Source organism: Eupeodes corollae, chromosome 2 (genome assembly GCF_945859685.1).
Source record: "Eupeodes corollae chromosome 2, idEupCoro1.1, whole genome shotgun sequence".
Lineage (NCBI taxonomy): Eukaryota > Metazoa > Arthropoda > Insecta > Diptera > Syrphidae > Eupeodes > Eupeodes corollae.
This window is the reverse complement of record NC_079148.1, coordinates 112201807-112216399: the sequence shown is the minus strand read 5'-3', so window position 1 is coordinate 112216399 and position 14593 is coordinate 112201807. Positions and strand designations below refer to the sequence as shown.

The following is a 14593-nucleotide window of genomic DNA, read 5'->3' as shown; positions in this document are numbered from 1 at the left end:
ATTGAAAAAGTGCAAAAGTAGCATGGAATGAATTTTGCAAGAAAACATATCTTTTGGAGCAGTGAATGGAAACGCCTTGTTTTTTGGGATAAGAACAAAGTTCTACTTTGACGTTCTCCATTATAAATCCTATTACATATCTGAGAAAGAGCCAACTTATTATCGAAGGAGTTACAGCCTTACATAAGGTGCCATGAGGTTAAAGCTTTTGTCCACAACAATAAACGGAAACAACTACAAATGTTTGTTGGAACGATTATTTCCAAACCCGTTAAACTTTCTGGGACCTCTAACTTGAATTTTTCAACAAGATATTAGAAAATACAATCAATCAGAAGACGTGGAACTTTTTGTAATGACCATCCATTTCACCGGACTTACCTAATATAATTCACTTTGTGTCTTGTAAAAGCTTATGAAGGCGGCATACAAAGTAAAGAAAAATACACCTTTATCGAAGCTATAAACGATGCCTGGGACCAAATTTCATACTACTATTCTTGAAAAACTATGAATCTATTTAAAACTGTTTTTAGATGTTACATCAAAAAGTGGAGGAAAATTTGGAAAAAAATTGTAAGTATATCTTTCAAAACCAGAAATATTAAATACATATCACTAACTTGAGTTTTGTATGTGGCCTCATCATATAGTGAAGCACTTTTTTATATCCATATATATGTTTTTAATAATATTTTAAAATTTCAAATTTATTCCAATTTTATGATTTTTTTTTCTCCTTTATAAAGAAAAGACGTAAACAAGTTCGCTTTCAAAAACGGGTATAGTGTAAATGTGTAAAAAATTATCCTGTGTATGTTTAAAAAAATGCCTTTTCATCTTTAGTGTGGCCGTTATAATTATTGGAACCAAATTACCTTAAATACAAAAATAGAAGAATAACGTTTGCCGGGCCAGCTAGTCAATTTATAAAAGTAGGACCAGTTGAGAACTAATGGGCTGGGTCACGTAGAGCGCATGAAAACTAATGCTCCGACCCGGAAAGTCTTTGAATCCACACCCACAAGACAACGAAGTAGAAAGTGGAAAGTAACCACACCCAACTTGGAGCGCGAAACTGGAGACTAGATGCTAGGGGCCGAGCTAGATGGAGAAGTTTGTTGGATGAGGCCCTAGTTCACACAGGACTGTAGCGCCACTTTAAGTATGTAATTAAGTTGAAAACTAATGGTTAGCTTAAGACTCTTTGTATATAAGTGTTAGCAATTCACAACTCAAGTTCTCCAAAGTTAAAACTCCCTTGCATTTCGCCCTTCAATTCTTTTCACATTTTGTCGGCCTCAAAATCAAACCTCTTAACTCACAAATTGCAAATTTCACCAAAAAACGAGAGATTCGTATTTAAAAAATGTTTGTATTAATTTTAAACTCTTGGACTTATGAAGCAAGTTAAGTGCTAAACTATATTAAGAAATATAATAACAGTGAAGTTCCATAAAATGAATTTCAAATACCTAGGTATAATTTTTAACGTGGAGTTACGAGCTCGGGTTATGAGATCGACTATTTCTCTCTTTAATAAAGTTAAATTTACTTCTTTTTTAGCTAATTTTTATTTCCATTCAGTCCTTAACTTTCCTTAATTCATAAAATAAACCTTCTTATAAATTATAACAACTTCCATTTACAAAATACAACCAAGATAAATTTTAAAAAATTCCATCAAGGTTCCACCGAGATTTGAACTCGGATCGCTGGATTCAGAGTCCAGAGTGCTAACCATTACACCATGGAACCATGTTTCAAAATGATGTCAAACTTCCAGCTTAAAAGCCAATCATTGATGTTTTCAAAAAATGCAAGTTCTATAAATAGAGTGATGCACTTTTTGGCAACAAAAGACTTTCAGAAGGGAGATGAATCAAATCAAGTTCAGTGAGAAGAAAGCTATAGATGGGGCTAGGTACCTTCTATTTCGGAAACTGTTTCTGAATATATTTTAATTTTAGAAAATAAATGTTTATTTGTAAGTAGCAAGTAGTAACCAAGTGTATTTTCGATTAATTTGTTTAATTTTATTCGCTTTTCTAGGTGTGGGTGGGGGGACTCAAACAGACCTGAAGACTACATACATGATTGGGATACTTTTTTTAAGCTTTCCTGCCTGAGAATATTATGGTTCCACGATTAATTATAATTTGTATAGAGAAAAAACGAACTGGCGCAATAACTATCAGACTTATGTAGGTACATGTCTATACATGAGTAAGGATTGGGGATTTTGGGGACTGTTGCTGGTTTGGGGGCAAGAAAAAAGGTTCCACCGAGATTTGAACTCGGATCGCTGGATTCAGAGTCCAGAGTGCTAACCATTACACCATGGAACCGACTGACAGGATTCACTGTATTACAAAATTTCATATTGTTTATTTTCAGGATATGGTACAAGGATTTTGAGAGTAGTGTCTTTTCCGGTTATACATTTAAAGAAAGTTTGGTACTTTATACATACAAATAAATTAGGTGCCGCAGCAGTCCTTTGAGAACTAGGGCCTAGTGACCTACAACTCTAAACTATTCCTGTGTGCTAGTAATGCTTTCAGGGATGGAGGGGACCTATAGTTTTAAGCGTACGTAAAACTCTAAATCTTGTCAGAAAATCAGTATCATACCTACGCGGAACAATTAGCTTTTCGCTTACAAAAAGTTAGGAAATATTGAACACTATTGCCAAAAAATGGGGAGCGATGCCAAAAAAATTATTTCTTTGGAATATTTGGGCTCTGCAATTGTAAGCAAGTTTTGTGTTACTTGCCCGTGAGACTGGTATGCTAGCGGACAACACCCAGGATGTTATTTGTGCGTCATACGGTCATACATTTTAGACATAATGCCTATTAAAGTTTCTTACATCACAAAATTTTAAAGATTGTTGGAGCTTTATTTTACAAGTACGAACTAGCTTGTGGGTGTGGCTTAATTGTGAACGTGACTTCTGTTTGGGTGTGGCCTATTTTTGGAAGTGCTAGTTTTCTAGTTTTCTCTTCAAAAAACATAAAAACAAGAGTTGATAGGGAAAAATAGTTAACAAATTTGAATTCCTTACAAAAAACTACCCTTAGGACAACTTTTATTGCATGTTTTTTTACAAACGTTGAACTTCGATTTTTTAGCAGGTAAATGTATGAAAAAGTGATTTTTCTTCGTTTCATCTGCATAAAAGTTGTTATAAATCGGAAAATACGAAGCCGATTTTTAAAATGGAGATGTATATCGAAAGGAAAATTGCTGACGCGTTATTTGAACTCAAAAAATGTACATGTGTCTATATTATTTTATGGAGTTAGGGGGTGCAAAAGGAAAAAAGTCAACTTTTTCAGAAAACGGTGATTTTCAAGTCTATTTTAGAACCGATTTTCAAACTTTACATCTCATTAGATTTGTAACCAATTGACGGTCATTTTGGTGTGTAAAACATTATTGTACGTCAACCACAGACTTCAAAAAAGTGTTTTAAAAATGTTTGAACTGAAAATCGAACAAATTTCCAGCTATTTGGTCGTTGAAATTTGTGTATACGCGGTGTGTCCTATTTTGGCTTCTTTAATGTTTGGGTGGGGACTAGTTCGTGGGCGTAGCCCATTTTGGGTGTGGCGTTATTTGTGGGCGTGGCCTATTTTGTGGGAGTGGCTTATTTCATAGATATGGTATAATTGGGCGTGGTTTATTTAAAATAAAAAAAAAACTTAAAAGGCGTGGCCTAACTTGTGGGCGTAATTTATAAAAAAAAAACATAACTAATTTAGTAGGCGTGGCCTAATTTGATGATTAGTTCCATTTCTTTTATTATGTCTGTACATCTATCATTGAACCCAAATGATTATGTTTAAAGTCACAGTAAATCTTCACCAAGCTTGTATTTCTAGGAGCTTTAAATCCTTCTAGACTTTTCCATAATAATAAACAAGAGACCTAGTTTATTGGTTAATAACATTTTATTGTTTTACTTTGTTAATTAATATATTTGAATAGTAATAATTGAATGCCAAAATATTGACTTAAATAAAAGGAATATAATTATACTTTAAAACGCTTTGAGCGACTACGAATACTAAGCTTAGCTTATATTCAAGTTACAAATTAATTTCAATTAAGAGCAGTCGAGGTGAGAACTGCAACACCACGCTCGTAGAAACTGTGCTGTTCCTGTCCAGCAGCAACTGCCAAATCGACTGTGAACAATAATTCTGTGCGAGTTGAGTTCAAATAAACTGGCAAAGTCAGCTTGCTAACGCGAATGTCACTGTTGGCCTTGACCCATTTGAGAATAGTTACTGGTAGATCCATCATGATGGTTGAAGCAAGCAAAAGTTCATTGTTCTTGCATTGTGCGCCTTGCAGTTTCAATCCAGTCACACCAAAGCTGCTGTCCTTTTGATTTGAGTTCGATCCAGCTTCAGTTATGGTCACTTCCAAAGCAAGTTCTTCCAAGGACCAGCTGTTTGCCTGTGCCACGCATTGCCTTGTGGCTGTGATGTATGCTTCAGGATTCAACAGTCCACCCAACCAAACAGGGAAACCCTAGAAGCATAAAATAATTATGAACACCACACGATTAACGATCTTTAATGGAAACATACCTGTAATTCCTTAGCTCCAGCTTGCGAGACCAACTGAGAAACTTTCTGCAGCTGCTGGACACGGTTGCTGAAATCAGTAATCCACTGGATAACTGTGCATCCAACTGGAACAGTATAACGTCTCCAGCCTTTCGGAATGATTCCACGCACCAACTCTGAAAGCATGGAACGATGATGGTTCGTTTGTTTCTTCTCGCCCTGGCAGATCAACACAACATCTTGAAGATCTGAAATAACTGTCTGCAAAAGCTTTGCTCCTGACGTCACCTCTCTCTCGAAGTATCGGTAAAGAGGATCCTTGATGTTCTCCACAGTACGTTTAAGTACATTCAAGTTCTTTGGCAATAGTTCTAACCATGCGGTGGCACTATTGTGCAATGTCTTCATCCACGATGGTCTGCCATCCTCGTTGCGCGTCTGTACAGCTTCTTGGTTCTCGTCTACGCTGTAGGCCAACTCATCATCATCCTCCAACTGTTGCATCTTCAACAGCTTGCTTACCAAATCAGTTCCGCGAGTAGTCAACAATACCTTTTCAGCGTTATTAGGCAATCCCAACCATGATGGGGTCTGGCGATCAGCCAAGTTTTCGATCCATTTCAAGAAATGATCACGACGAGTTCCATCAGGCATGGTAATGTGCCTCTGGCCACCTGCGCCGCCATCTACGTTGGCCACTAAAGCAAAGTCAGCCTCAAAGCTGCGTGCAGTGAAGAGCTTCGACAGGAACGATGCCAATAATCTCTGATCGAAATCATTGTCGATCTTGCCACCATAGATGCTCTGAGAAAGAAGTGTCACCAAAGCATCCCATGGAACCTTCTCTGGAGGCAGATTTGTGCGTCCCATTGCAGTGGTGTCAATCCAAGTATCCAATGTGTCGCATGCTACTCGCAAGTCAGACTCATTGAATTCATACTTTTTAGACCAACCAAGTGGAACATAACGTAAACGCTCTTGTACAATGGCATGGAACCAAGCAAGCAAGAAGTACAATCGAGCTCGCTCGCCAGGACTCTTCATCATTCGTGTGGCCGGAACAGTCGAGAATGTTCTCAAAAGATTGGCACGAATACCTGGTGGTGGTTCATAGACGAAGATTCGTCCAGCGCGAAGTAGATTAACTGGAACTCGAGGACTGATTTCCATGGTCAAGAATAACCTGAATCCAGAATGAGGTTGAAGAGAGTGTAGTTTCTTCTCCAATTGCACCAACCATTGCGGAGCCAAGTGGACGTTCTTAAGGAGAACCCACTTTCCGCTCTTGCAAGCCATGTTGATGGCTCGTTCAGCTTGATTGAAACCTTCAGCCGAACCGATGGCAATACTTGAGATCTTCTTATTAAGCTCAGCTGCCAAATCATCCACTCTTCCTGAGGCGTCGAATCCAGGAACTGAGCAAAGCAAAGCTGGAGTATTGCAGGTCAACTGCTTCTCAATCACCTGAGCGAAGTCCAATTCCTTCTCGGCTGTCGACATGAAATCATCTCCAAGGACAGTATTAACGACGTTGTGTCCAGCGGCAATGACACGATCCGGTCGGAAGGCTTGAATCAGCAGCAATTGATGAACCGACGAAGAAACCGGAGAAAGGGCCTTCGATTCGTCCCACAGCTGTGGAACACATTGCTCGGGAGAACTCTGCTGCAGCCAGGCACCGATTTCGGGCATAGACTTCAACTTTTCGATAAGTTTCTTAAAGATGGGCAAACGAGTAGCCAAGCGGTTGACGCTCTCGATTTGTTCACTGGATAATCCGTCAACTGTTGTGGGATTCATCAGGAGTCCTTCTCGGCTACGTAGGAAGAAGTTGAACTCAGAATCCAGATTAGCCTCGGATGTTCCCTTCAGATGGATCTTGCACATGAGCAGTGCGAATGTTAGGCGATCTGCATGAAGCATTCCTCGAGCCACGCGATCGTAGCAAACCTGGAATAGATCCCTGGTGATGATAGTTAAGCGAACTGTGTGATCAGTTTTGCCTTCCAGTTTCGTGTTGTTAAACAGAACTGTGCCAAAGATATCCAAGAACATCTTAAGAGAGTATTGGTAAAGGAAGTGCACCTGGTTGAGACTGTCCATGGTAAAGTAAATGTTGGAACATGCCACTGACAGAGGCAGATACTGTTGCGACACAGTTTCGATTTCGGCTATAACCTTGTCGGTTTCATCGACCTTCATGTTGATGTCGAAGGCTTCCTTCTTGAGGGTTTCCAGAGTGGTAATCACTGAGTCATCGTCGAGAATCTTACCCTTAGCATCATTCAGAGCCTGCAACAAACTCTTCTCGAGCTGCCTCAACCTCAGACGGAACTCTCCTTGCAATTTCAGCAAGTCAGAGCGTTTTTCATCAATATCCGGACGTTCAGCCTTCAATACTTGGTTGAGGCACTGCGACTGCAATGAACTCCTGGTGACGGTGAAGTTGACAAATGTCACTCTCGAACAAATGTCAGGCGGGAATTCCACAGTCGGGTCACGTGTCGAGAGGAATATAACGAATGATGGAGACAAATCGATGTCCTGATCACCGAGAGTGATCAACACACGACCACCTGTTCGGCGAAGTTCTCTGTTGAGGACCGGATTCAAAATTGGATCGTAGTTCTCCACGTCCTGAACCAACAATGGGTTTCCGAAACGCAACGCCGATTCGAGATTCTTACGGAACGAGTCATCCAGGAAGGAGGTCTTTGTGATCTTCTTTCCGGCGTACTCGTTCAACAAGAACGTGGTCGCTTGACCCGATGGATCAATGATCAGAGGATAACGGTTGAAGCGCTTCAGCATAATTGCATTTTCTGTGCATAGATCGTCTGAAGGAAGAGCATTTGCTTGCCAGCGCAGACGTTCATCCGGATTGGAAAGATACTCTGTGCGTGCGATATCCGGTCGATATTGTATATTTGCCGATTGTAGATGTTGACACCAAGTTGTGAACAAGTTCAGACGGTAATGCTGATCAAAGTAACCACCTAAATGAGGCAGATCAAAACAAAGCAATTTGAAGAGAACTGATTTTATCCAATCAAGTTTTCTAACACTTACCATAAGCAATAAAAGCAGCGGACAGCAAAACATCACCAATAATTGTTGACATCTGGGATTTGAAGGTCTCACTGGTGCTTTCCCAACGCTCACGTTCAATATTCAAACTCTTGAGCAAAGCAATTGAACGATCTACCTTAGCTTGGACATTTTCCAAATCGGTTTTAATGGCCTGAGCTTGAGAAATAAGCTGGGCGTATTCCTCCTTGTAAGCGGCAATCGATTGCTCCAATTGGGTAACGAGATCCTTTGTGTCCTTAGCATGCTTCATATTGAGGGCAGCTTGGTCTTCAAGTGATTGCAATTCATCACGCAGAGGCTCGACACGTTTTAACATATCAGCGTATTCAATCTAATGAAAAGAATAAGAAACAAAAATATATAAAATTGATATCTTGATACTGTATAAGAAATATTGGTGTTTTTTTGGGATCGATAACGCCCAAAGAAAGTAAAGGAAGATGGTAAAAGATTATGTTTCCTCCACTATTAAGGCTTAAGAGTTCGAAGAGAGGACAACAACAACCCGGAAAAAACGGAGTAGAAACGTCAAGAAATTTAAGAATAATTGTCGGGTTCTTTTTAAAAGAGACAAAGCAAACTATGAATTTATAAAAAAATGTGGGCAAGTCTATTTAGAGACTATGATTCGTTGTTAACGACAAATGGGCCAACATTTTGGAGAGCAGAAAGCAAAGTTTCTTTGCTAGAATGACTCTCGAGAAATTCATTCGATATTTGATATTTATTTATTTGTATGTCGGCTCTACATCAAGTTAAACTTTCTGTTTTCGATTCTAGACCTCATTTGACTGAGAAGGTTATTCCACAGACCAACAGCATTAACGAAAAATTTCCCGCGCGATGTCAAACACGTAAAGATGGACGAGAGCATAAAATGGAACAGCTAGACACACAAAAATTAAGTCTGTTACATAGATAACTTGGAGATAACATTCAATTTTAAGATAACAACAACGATATTTGAAGAAAGCTACCGGTTAAAACAAACCTATTGCATTAAATGCCACCTTTAATGTGTGAGCTGATTGAGAATCAAGATTAGCAAACAGCTCACTACCGTATGTTCCTATATGTAGGACAAGTGCTTTTACTAGTGTAATTTAATATGGGAAGGTAGTACGGATCTAGTAACAGATAGTCCTCTAAGTGAAGCACAAATTATTGACACAGCTGTATCGACATGGTTATTCCAAGTTAACCTGTTATTAAAGACTAAACTTTTAACTTGAGCAACATATTCAATTATTCAACATAACGGGAAAAGAAAAGAAAAATAGATACTATGTAAGAAATCTTATTTTTTTAGTTGCAAGGGAGATATCATCACAGAGATTATCGAACAATGTTTTTCAAAGGCCACCTTGGATACCAACCAAAAGGGACATTCGAGTCCTGATTAGCTACAGCAGCTGTTCTATTTTTGTTCTTAGTTTCAAAGAAAAACAAAATGGCTAAGTATGGTAATAGTACTATTCTGGTTCAAAAAAGTCTGAAAATGTCAGCCATACTTTGTAAACATTTTTTTTATGAAGAGATAGAGTAGGGCTTGTAAGTGAAATGTTTCGAGAGCTACTGTATGAGTTGTTGTCATGGCATTATTCGCTTCAATACATATTAATCTCTGAATTTTGTTCGTGTTTTTTTTAAAAGTAAGTTTCCCTTTCTAAGTCTGGCCACAATATTAAACGTGCTTATCTCAATATTTGCGTACATTAGTATGTCCATCCACTGGATGGCCTCTGGTCAAACATTAGGCTTAATATTTTAATTCCAACTTAATTTTTGAACAGTTGTCATATTTTACTGTGGAAGCTTTGTTTAGGGATACAGCATTTATGACATTTAAATAATATTTTTGTCTTGAGTCCTTTCACATTAAGTCCACAGTTGCTGATTTAGGGTGTTTTTATAAACGTCTGCCTAACTTAGACCTGCGTTAGACATAAAATAAAAGGTGATCTGTGTTACACACACCGAGTACTGACAGTTGATTAGTTTCCTGAATGCAAGTGCCATTCGTAGATAGTGGCATCGGTGGTTTGTTACGCTTTAACGACAGGAGACAGCATTGAGTTTTCGAAGCATTAAATTCTACACGGTTTCTGACTCCCCATTGGACAATGCTGTCAAGATCAGAATTTAATCAGCTTTTCATACGCTGCCGTTGAAGTTTCACGAAGGACAAGTATGTGAATCTAGAAACGAATATGAAAAGCTGAGGGTACTGTAGTCGGCGAAACAGTTCAATGGATTAGAAGTGGCAGACATAAGATCATTTATGAATATAAGGAAGTGAGTCGGATACAAAACGGAGCCCTGGGGGATACCAGCATTTATTTTATGCATTTTAGACTTGAAACCATCCAATACAACTTGTATAGAACGGTTAGAAAGGTTATTTCTAATCCAACGAAGAAGAGATTCGATACCAAAGAGATACCAAAAGCACGAATTTTCGATAAGAGAACTTGGTGCCAAACTCTCATTAAGAAGCTCCAGTTCTTCAAGATATTTCTTGAGCTGATAATTAATCAGCGTTTCCATGACCTTGGAAAGAAGGGACGTGATTGCTATTGGACGATATTTAGTGGGAGAGGAGGATTCGCCTTTTTAGGGACAGGCTGGACAAATGCTATTTTCCATCTGCTCGGAAAGAGACCTGTAGAGTAGGAAAGATTGAAAAGTTTACGCAGTGATTTTGCCAGCGATGAAGAACACCTCTTCCGAACAATTGGGGAGATACTGTCCGGGCCAGCGGATTTGTGTATGTCAAGGTCTTTCAGTGCTCTTGCAACTGCACGAGTGCGAAAGAAGATTCGTCACATAGAATCATTTACGCTCTCAAGAACAGGAGGACTCATGACACTTTCCGGTAGCGTAGAATTAACAGCAAACTGTGCTGCAAGCAAATTGGCTTTATCAATCGAGCTTATATAGGGAGTGTCATTGTGGACGAGCGTTGGAACCGAGGATGACGTGGTGTTTCGTACGTTTTTTACAAATGGCCAAAAATGTTTACTACCTTTGGGATGTTGTAGTATTGTTTTGCCTTAATTTCTGATCATGCAAAAATTTGGTTCGTCGAATATGAGAAATATATAAGTTTTATTGGGAAAAAAGAAGCTGCTTCAATAAATTTAACTTTTAATCGTAAGAAGAAGTCAATTAAGAAAGTTGAAACATTTTTTTCCTTTGATATTTTGGTTATCAAAATTTTTTTTTTTCGATTTTTGGGTGACGTTTATGAACATTCTGTGTCTTCTTAAATTCGTACTCAAGCAGGCCTACAAAGGTTCTACAGAATAAGTGTGTTCATTAATGCAACAAAGCAGAAACACGGTTGTACTAACGCAGATACTCGACGTTTATGAAAACATCCTTAGTACTTATGAATGAAACCATTATTACAACCAGATCCCTCATATATAATTTTCAATTTATATTTTCAGAAAAAAAGCATCAAAATCAACAACTTACCTGTGCAATAGCCCATTTAACCATAGGACCACATGCCATACTGGCGCGATTAACTTTCTCAAAGTTATAATCTGGATTGCTCAAGTACTTCGATTTCATCTTTTCACGTACCTCATCGCTTAGGAAATTAAAAAAAATGATTAATAAAAAGTCCTTATATTATAATAATAAAAAAAACTAAATAATATATTATTTAAAAAAAAATCGAAAACGTGATGAAAACAAGCAGAAGCATTGATTATTTTATTTTTAGTTTAATATTTGACAAGAATATTCATTTTTTTATTTGTTTTTGTTTAATTTGATGTTATTTTATTTTATAGAAGAAGTACAAAGAAAAACACAAAATAAAGCTTTTCACTTGATTTTTTAAAATTTAGTTTCGATAATTATTTACAATTTAGTTGAAATTTTCCTTCACCAAAAATAAAAATAAAAATTGTCTTTAAGCAAAATACCAATATTATATATTTTGAAAACAAAATTAATTTGAAGAATTAAATAAAAAAAAAAACACTAAAATAACATACAAAAAATAATTAAGGTGTAAAGTTCAATTTATTATTAATTAATTAATTAATTTGTTAACATGCTTACGTTATATCTTCAGTACCGAAGTTAGATACAATTGAATTTATAAAGTTTTCTCTCATTATAACAGCACGAATTGACTTCCAATCGGACGCATTCTCTCCAAGGAGCAAACATATTGACTCTAAAGCCAATTTCACCACAGCTGGTGGATTGGACATTGTTCGCACCTCGACGAGTTGTTGCTTTTTGATCGATTTTACAGCTGAAGAAAAATGATTTTCAATTCATTTCATTTTTGTTTGTTTGTTCAATAATTGTTTTATTTTTTTTTATTATGTTACTTTTTTTTTACTTAATCGAAAAAGGTGGGAATTAAATTTAACTAAGAAACTTATAATTTATCAAAAAGGAACGATTCATTAAAAATTGAATTTCTCCGCCGCCGAAAAGAGGACTGACGCTACAAAAACAAAACTTCTTGATTAGCCATGCGGTTACATTGAGTGGAATTTATTTTGAAGCTAGGAAGATAACAATATCAAGTTTTGTATAACATAAAAAGTTTTGTATTTACTGACGAAGTCATTTTGTTAAACAATATTCTGAATTTTATAGAAACAAGCAACTGATCAATTTCATGAGGTTTTTTTTTAAATAATTCGTTTCGAAAAGGAATACAAAAATGTAAAAGAAGTTGGCCAGAAAAAGTATTTAGAAAAAAAAACAACATCGACAGAAAATATGTAACTTTTCTAAAAAATGTTAACGGGTTGATTAGGAACATGGATCAAAATTTCTCCATTGCAATTCCCGAGAACCACTACTTTAAAAGTTATAAAGTATGGTCTTTAAACCATTATTACAGAACAAAGAGCATGTTCTCCTTTTTGACATGCGTTTTAATGTATGTCAATATTTCATGCCTTTTCCCTAGAATTCTGAAGATCGGAATTGTATATAGACAAAAAGATATTACAAATATTGGAATTTCGACATATATTAGTAACACACGGAAACAATTTGTGTTTTAAAAATTAAAAACGGTACCTAAGAAGAGCGTTTTCTAAAAACATATTTGCAATGTATTAGAGACGTGCTGATGTTGACAGTTTGTGGAGGACGTAATGATGCAGTGATTTAGGTTGTGTTCAATTACAGATACGGTATCCGTGTAAAAGAGAAAGTATTAAATTACTGTTTTGTATTTGAAAGAACAGCTGATCCAGCCAGGGGAGGGCAACCGGGGTTTAGCTACACTCGTTGGTCTTGTCGAGTTGAAGCTACAAAAGCCTAAGTCAACGGCTATTCGGAAATCGAAGCTCTAACCAGCATATCTTCCAATTAAAAGCAAAAAGACATCGTAAGGAATGAAGCAACGCACCTTTTACAGAAGATGAGTGGTCTTGAAACCGCTTTGTTTGCAACATTTTAAAACGATATCTTGGAGCGTTTCAACGGTAGAAACAAGATTTTGCAAGACCCGAAAATGATTCTTGAATCGGCAATGCTGCACTAGAATCATTGAAATCATTCGTGGAATCCAAACGAAATGATTTTGATAAATACGAGAAAGCAGCCACAAAAAAATATCTGATGACGAAGAATAATGAAGAATCACGCACCCGCACCAGAACGAGAAATGTGAGGTTGAATCTGCCTTCATCCCAGTGATTGACCAGCTATCCGTTTCTCTTACTGAAAGATTGCATGCCTATGAAGCTGTAGGTTTGAGATTTGGATTCCTGAATCACATCGAGAAGATGGATGCTGAAAAGTTGCACGCTGCAACAGAGGCATTGTTGAAAGTGTATCCGGATGATTAAGAGCCTAGTCTTGGTAATATGTATTCCGTTTGTATTTATATGTGCAATAAATTATTTATTGAAAAACTCGAGTGAATAAAAATGGATTACTTTATTTTGTACATAATTTGGGGCTATGTGGCCTCCGCTTCTTTATTGCCCCGAGGCCTCTAAATCGGGCCTTGGATCCAGCTGTTATTGTGCCAGCTAATTTAACGAGGATACGGTCAATAATGTATCTAAAAATGTATAAATTCAGGATAGCCTATCCAACTCGAGATTAAATGCAAACTATAAAATTTCTTCTTAGATTGGATCAGAACATATGTAGAAGTGATGACTTATCCTCAATTTATTATTATTTCGATTATTGAGGGAGGAGTTAGTAAAAGTTTTAGGTTCAATTTTCGGCCTCGATCACTAAGATATTAACAGAGGAAATGGGATATTTCATTACTTCACTTCTGCAGTTCTGTTTATGCGAGCTCAAATTGCGCAGGACAACATAAGGGACTTGAAAGTTAGGCAAGTTTCTAGTATCTGATTGGCCAGCAAAAAAATTACCTTCTAATTTAGGCAATTTTATTGGAAAGTTGACTGGAAAGTTAGCCAAGAAAAATCTAACTAACTGTCAAGTCAAGTCTACTTCTATCAAAATGGCAGTTGATAAAGTTTTTTTAATTCAACTGAAAGCTGAACTTTATTACTCTATGATTTATTTATTTAATCCTTTCTAGGGTTCCTTCTCAATTTGGAAAAGAAATAACTAATATTTCTTTACAATACAACATACAAATCGTGGTGGACTTGTAGCTCGCCTAAGGAGTGTTTTAAAGACAGTAATTGTGTTGGTACTTTTTGTACTATTAACTGAAGGTAGAGGTTAGTGAAGTAAAGTTCCAAGATTTAAGATTATGACAGTTAAAAAACAAACTAGTTGCATTGGTCAAAATGTACGTTCAAAGAATGAAGTTGACTGCAAATGAAGTCCCTTATGTTGCCTGAACCTGCCCAATGTATACTTAAAAAAAGAAATTGGCCAGATTCGGGCGATATAAGGGACTTGAAAGTAAGGCAATTTTCTAGTATTTTCTTAAAAGCAACTTT

At 37.0% G+C, this 14593-nt stretch overlaps 1 protein-coding gene and 2 non-coding genes across 11 annotated transcripts in view; all 3 read right to left on the bottom strand.

The window, feature by feature from the left end:
* Positions 1 to 1686: 1686 nt before the first annotated feature.
* Positions 1687 to 1758, bottom strand: Trnaq-cug (transfer RNA glutamine (anticodon CUG)). Its single transcript has one exon. It is a non-coding gene; the product is annotated as a tRNA-Gln (tRNA).
* Positions 1759 to 2276: 518 nt separating this feature from the next.
* On the bottom strand, positions 2277 to 2348 carry Trnaq-cug (transfer RNA glutamine (anticodon CUG)). Its single transcript has one exon. It is a non-coding gene; the product is annotated as a tRNA-Gln (tRNA).
* Positions 2349 to 3937: 1589 nt separating this feature from the next.
* LOC129945740 (dynein heavy chain, cytoplasmic) overlaps positions 3938 to 14593 on the bottom strand; it is a 35376-nt gene continuing 24720 nt past the window's right edge. For 5 of the 9 annotated variants that reach the window (XM_056055622.1, XM_056055625.1, XM_056055627.1 and 2 more), the window contains 5 exons: positions 11748 to 11946; positions 11151 to 11268; positions 7650 to 8001; positions 4602 to 7576; positions 3938 to 4542 (listed from right to left, as the gene is read on the bottom strand). In XM_056055622.1, the coding sequence (XP_055911597.1) occupies positions 4108 to 4542; positions 4602 to 7576; positions 7650 to 8001; positions 11151 to 11268; positions 11748 to 11946 (4079 nt within the window). In that variant the 3' untranslated portion in view covers positions 3938 to 4107. The remainder of the gene's footprint in view (positions 4543 to 4601; positions 7577 to 7649; positions 8002 to 11150; positions 11269 to 11747; positions 11947 to 14593) is intronic. The other 4 variants (XM_056055623.1, XM_056055626.1, XM_056055628.1 and 1 more) reach the window with 1 other exon arrangement.